This window comes from Mesitornis unicolor, unplaced genomic scaffold (assembly GCF_000695765.1).
Source record: "Mesitornis unicolor isolate BGI_N332 unplaced genomic scaffold, ASM69576v1 Scaffold29276, whole genome shotgun sequence".
Taxonomy (NCBI): domain Eukaryota; kingdom Metazoa; phylum Chordata; class Aves; order Mesitornithiformes; family Mesitornithidae; genus Mesitornis; species Mesitornis unicolor.
Genome location: NW_010193425.1, coordinates 56 through 5,739, shown reverse-complemented (window position 1 = coordinate 5,739; position 5,684 = coordinate 56). Strand labels below are relative to the sequence as shown.

Here is a 5,684-nt window from a genome sequence, read left to right as displayed (position 1 = left end):
TTTGCTTTATGTGCAAAATCTGTGATAGATTTTTTAATAAAAGTCTGTCTGATCTTGTTAACGTGGTATCTCAGATCGTAACACTTTGAGGAAGTTAACTACAGACTTAACCAGGGACTGGCGTGCGTGTGAGCCCTTTGTCAAGCTCTAATAATTTCCTCCTTGGCGCTGTTCTGAAGCTCTTACTTTTGTCCAGATGCTCTTCCCCACATCTGCTCTGAGTCTCTGCCTGCCCTTATGCTTTCTGCCTTACCCTGCCTTTTAGAAGAAAACCAAAACTTTTCCTCTCTCCTTTCTTCGTGTTGGAATTTTAAACTGGCTGAGGTTGTGCTCTAGGGGAAAAGCATTTCATTACCTGCAAAAGTGATGTGCTTGTGAGGTAAAGGAAATGACAAAACTGTTTGAGCTTAGATCCGATATGGAAATATGCTTTAAATTTAGTTTAGAATAAAAATATCCCTACTGATTGTATGAATTTTCAGATATAAATTGGGGATGCCTGTTGGTTTCTTTCTGCCCTGTCAAAATCAGCTGAAGTAACCTCCCAGAATGACCGGGTCCGTCTCACTGCTCTTCATTTGACTCCCTAGGGCCCCCCACCAGCCTCTTCCAGCCGCCGCGGCGCCCAGGCCTGGGGACCGTCGGGAAACCCATCCGCCTCCTTGCCAACCATTTCCAGGTTCAGATCCCCAAGATCGACGTTTATCACTACGACGTGGATATCAAACCAGAGAAACGGCCCCGCAGAGTCAACAGGTACGGGCTGCTCGATAAAAAGAACCAAGGTATATCCCTCAGTGTGAGAAGAGCATACATTGCTAATTGTGTGTCTGCTAAAGGCCGCTGTGTCTCTGTGCTGTGGTTTGCAGCTGCTTAAGGTTTCAGTGGGTTATAGGCTTAATATTCACCTTATTAACTGTGTAAGACCATTGCTGGGTTTTCTGTTCTCCAACATAACTGGGGTGAATCCCTCTGCAGGGAGGTGGTGGATACGATGGTGAGGCACTTCAAGATGCAGATATTTGGGGATCGGCAGCCTGGCTACGACGGGAAGCGGAACATGTACACTGCACACCCGCTGCCCATTGGCCGCGACAGAGTGAGTGTCACTGGGGGCGGCTTGAAGCTGTTTTTCCTGTGGGAAAGCTGTTACGGTGTCATTGAAAAGTGTTCTTTTACTGCCATAAACCCAAGATACTGTCACCTCGTCAGAGTCTTGGAAACGACAGGCAGTGCTGGTCAGGGATCTCCAAGAACTTACTAGGGGCTTTACTGAAGTTTGTCTGGTTTTGGGTTTCCAGTCCCATCTCTCCGGTTGGAGGGTGTCAGTGGTGGTGTGCACTGATGTGCTGTGCCCCTCCAGTTGCAAGGAGGTTTTTTATTTCCCACCCTGACAGAAACTTCCCTTTCCTCTGTCCCAACCCCTGTTCTGTTGCTGAATGATAAAGCAGTTGTAGATGACAAATGTGCTGGTTGGGTTTGGCTGCGCCGTTGAGACGCGTCCTCCTATTCATAAGAGCGTGTGGCACCGGTGCTGTCAACAACCAGATCACCCTCGTGCTCTGGGTTGTGCACCCTGGCCCTAACATCACTGTTTGTATTCACCGGTCCCGAAACTTCACCCCATGTCCCCAGGGATGTGGTTATTGCTGGTACGGAGCCATAGGATGAGTTCACATCCCCGCTTTGGGCTGGCAGGGTGTGAGAACAACCCCAAGCACGGCGCTGGAACCGAGCTTTGTGCTTCCCAGCGAGTCGCTTTTTCAGCCAAAGGGAGTTTTTTTGCCTTCCCGGTGGGTTCACAAGACATCTTGAATTTAAAACATGACTCACAGCTCTCCGGAGCTTTGATGTCACCACACTAATTACTGCTTAAAATTTACACTTAAAGACACCTCGGCGCAGTTTCTCAGATGAATAAATTACAAGCTTTCAAAATCCTAGGGAAGCCATCTCTAATATTTTAAGAGAATCACACAAGCTAATTGTCAAAAATACAGATTTAAAGGATACTTAGGAGAGAAACGTGACGCTGCTCAGTGTTGGGGTGGTCTGCAAGCCATAACAAAACCCCGTGTTGAATTCTGTCCCTATCAGGTGGATATGGAGGTGACGCTTCCAGGAGAGGGGAAGGACCAGACCTTTAAAGTCTCCATTCAGTGGGTGTCGGTCGTCAGCCTTCAGCTGCTGCTGGAGGCGCTGGCGGGGCACCTGAACGAAGTCCCCGAGGATTCGGTGCAGGCGCTGGACGTGATCACCCGGCACCTTCCCTCCATGCGGTGGGTGCTCGGGGAGCCTCCCCGGCTGCGCGGTCCTGTGTCTCTCGATGTTGGCGTTAGTTCTGGCTCGCTGCTGTGCTGCGGTCGAGGTGATGAGGGATGCGGTTGTGTAACTCAACGCTTGCCTTACAAATTTGCACTAGAATAGGGAAATCTGATCTGAACTCAGGGCTTGGAGCTGCTGGTCATGTTTCTAACTGGAATTGGCTATAGCCTTTCTAACTGCCCTCCTGAAAGGCTTCATGTGCCTGCCATAAGCGAGCTCTAACAGCTCCAACATAGAAATTCACTGTACTTTTAAACACTATAGGCACGAATGTAAAAAGGTGTATCAGAAAGGAATGGTTGAAGTATCAATTTTTCCCTTTTTTAAAATTTATTTTACTTTTCCCAGGTACACTCCTGTGGGTCGCTCCTTCTTCTCCCCCCCTGAAGGTTATTACCACCCCCTGGGAGGTGGCAGGGAGGTCTGGTTTGGTTTCCACCAGTCGGTCAGGCCTGCCATGTGGAACATGATGCTCAACATCGATGGTGCGTAGGAAATCCTGTCTCAGCAACGTAACAGGCTTCTCGCTGCTCCTAAATTAAACGTCCTTTGTCTTTATCTTAGTGTCGGCAACGGCTTTCTATCGTGCCCAGCCCATCATCGAGTTCATGTGCGAGGTCCTGGACATTCAGAACATCAACGAGCAAACCAAGCCTCTCACAGACTCCCAGCGTGTCAAGTTTACCAAAGAAATCAGAGGTAAAGGCTTGTTCTAAAGCTGCTGCAACAAAATACGGGGACCCGCTCGTGTTACATTGTCTGGAAAATCCGCGAGGCGCTGGGGAAGCTGCGCTGCTCCTTTGGCCCTCGCCTCTCCCAGGGGTGACTCCCGTGCCTGCACTTATTTTGGGTGACTTTTGTGTTGGGTTTTCAGGTCTGAAAGTAGAGGTGACCCACTGTGGCCAGATGAAGAGAAAATACCGAGTTTGCAACGTTACCCGGCGACCAGCCAGTCATCAGACGTACGTACACAAGCGCTGTCTGGCAATTTTAACTGTCTTGAACCCATTAAATATGCCAGGTGTGTCGTTCATGTAGGAACAGCTGATGCTGGAGGTGAAGCTGCTGTGTGGCTTGACCAGAATGTTCAATCTTGGTGCAGCAGGGGAGCAGTGTGGGTTTAGGCCACTGCTTTATTTCCTTCGATGCAGGAAAACTGAAGCTGTATCCTGACTTGTAAATACAGCTGTCAAAGGCTCTGGTTTTTAAAATAGCCATAAGGAATTCAGTATATAATCTATATATAAAACCCTGACATAAAGAAGAGATCCGCTAGCTAAGGAAAATAAGTGTTTCAAGCATTTCTAGTCTGGAATAGATTTTCCATCCCGTTTTTTCCTTTAAAAAATAAATCTTGCAAATTCTAACCAGAACAAATGTCCTTTATAGGTTTCCTCTGCAGCTGGAAAATGGGCAGGCTATGGAGTGCACAGTAGCTCAGTATTTTAAGCAGAAGTACAGTCTGCAGCTAAAATACCCTCACCTTCCCTGCCTGCAAGTGGGGCAGGAACAGAAACACACGTACTTGCCGCTGGAGGTAAGGGCCTGGCCGTCTCCTGCCTTGCGGTCCAACCCCTGTTGGAGGCTGGCGCGCCACCCCTCGCTGTTCCCATGCAGGTGTGCAACATCGTGGCAGGGCAGCGGTGCATCAAGAAGCTGACGGACAATCAGACCTCGACCATGATAAAAGCAACCGCCCGATCCGCGCCCGACCGACAGGAGGAGATCAGCAGGCTGGTGAGTGGTTTTCCAGCCAGACCCACGGCGTTGGTCACTTCTTATGGCTCTCCCAAAGCATTGTCACACACACAATGAGAGGCAGAATGACCAGGAACTGCGGAAGTTCAAAGATCTGACTTCTTTAGAACAACCTTTCTATTTAGAACAGACAGAGCCAGCTGAAGCATTGGGTGTTGTTACAGAAATGCTTTTCTTGTCGCCAGGTGAAAAGTAACAGCATGGTTGGGGGACCCGACCCGTACCTGAAGGAGTTTGGCATCGTTGTCCACAATGAAATGACGGAGCTGACGGGCAGGGTTCTGCCAGCACCGATGCTGCAGTACGGAGGCAGGGTGAGTCTTGTAAAATACCTTGGCCCGAGGTTATTTAAATTCATTAAATTCCACGTATCCCCTCATAAGGCTCCCTGTGTACAAGCACTCTACAGCCACAGCCAACACAAAGCAGCTTTTATCTTTAATTTGCCTCTGGTTTTTACCTAGAACAAGACGGTGGCCACACCAAACCAAGGCGTGTGGGACATGAGAGGGAAGCAGTTCTATGCTGGCATTGAGATTAAAGTTTGGGCCGTTGCCTGTTTTGCTCCTCAGAAACAATGCAGGGAAGACTTATTAAAGTAAGTATTCTCCTGCTTACTCAGGATACTTATTTCAAGGTTTATTTTTTGCGTGTTTCTGAAAGGCGATACGCAGTTTAAGTTGATTTTAATGAAATTAATAGCACAGAGGGGAAATGACAGTTCTGCGGTGTCTTAAAGACTCAGTTTTTATCTTTCCTTTGCAGGAGTTTCACGGACCAGCTGCGCAAGATCTCCAAGGACGCGGGGATGCCCATCCAGGGCCAGCCCTGTTTCTGCAAATATGCCCAGGGCGCAGACAGCGTGGAGCCCATGTTTAAACACTTAAAACTGACCTACGTTGGGCTGCAGCTGATCGTGGTGATCCTGCCCGGGAAGACGCCTGTGTATGGTAGGGACAGGAGGCTGTAGAGTGTGAATCTGTTGTATGGCAAGTGGGCATCTTCCTGTGCACTTCAGGGGTGGGGAGGAGGCAGAGCAGGCAGCGTGCTCTGTTTAAAATGGGTTTTTGGAGATGGGTTTGTCAGGCCTGACTGGAGGATTTGTTACCAAAGAGTGAACTGAACCTTTGTCAGTGAAATTTAAGGATCTGAATTGCAATAACACTTGAAAAATATTAAGATGGAGCTGCTGACTGTGAGGCCATTGGAGCCACTGAGTTGTGTTTCTGCCGCAGCCGAGGTGAAGCGCGTCGGGGACACCCTGCTGGGAATGGCCACGCAGTGCGTGCAGGTCAAGAACGTGGTGAAGACCTCCCCGCAGACCCTGTCCAACCTGTGTCTGAAGATAAACGCAAAGCTCGGGGGAATCAACAACGTGCTTGTGCCGCATCAGAGGTGAGACTGAACCTAAAGCTCTCCTTGAAGGCTGGGTTGTCAAGCAAAACCATCTCAGAACACTAAACACTTGTGACTTTGTCTGCCTTCGGCCCTTCCCTTTCCACTTTCTGTTCTCTGGACTGTAAGAGCTCCAGGCAGAGATCTTTGTCCTTAAAGATCCTGACAGGGCTTTAGTTCTGTTGAGTGACTTGGATGTATCTTCC

The 5,684-nt window shown here is 49.0% G+C and overlaps 1 protein-coding gene across 1 annotated transcript; it reads left to right on the top strand.

Annotated features, from left to right (window-relative positions):
* Positions 1-586: 586 nt before the first annotated feature.
* LOC104533335 (protein argonaute-4) lies at positions 587-5,478 on the top strand (the record flags this gene model as incomplete). The annotated part of the gene is made up of 12 exons (XM_010187462.1): positions 587-756; positions 979-1,099; positions 2,098-2,279; positions 2,674-2,810; positions 2,890-3,024; positions 3,200-3,287; positions 3,715-3,862; positions 3,943-4,062; positions 4,269-4,397; positions 4,548-4,681; positions 4,849-5,033; positions 5,319-5,478. Coding segments are annotated over exons 2-12 (1,523 nt in total), but the record flags the coding sequence as incomplete, so codon positions are not given.
* Positions 5,479-5,684: the final 206 nt, after the last annotated feature.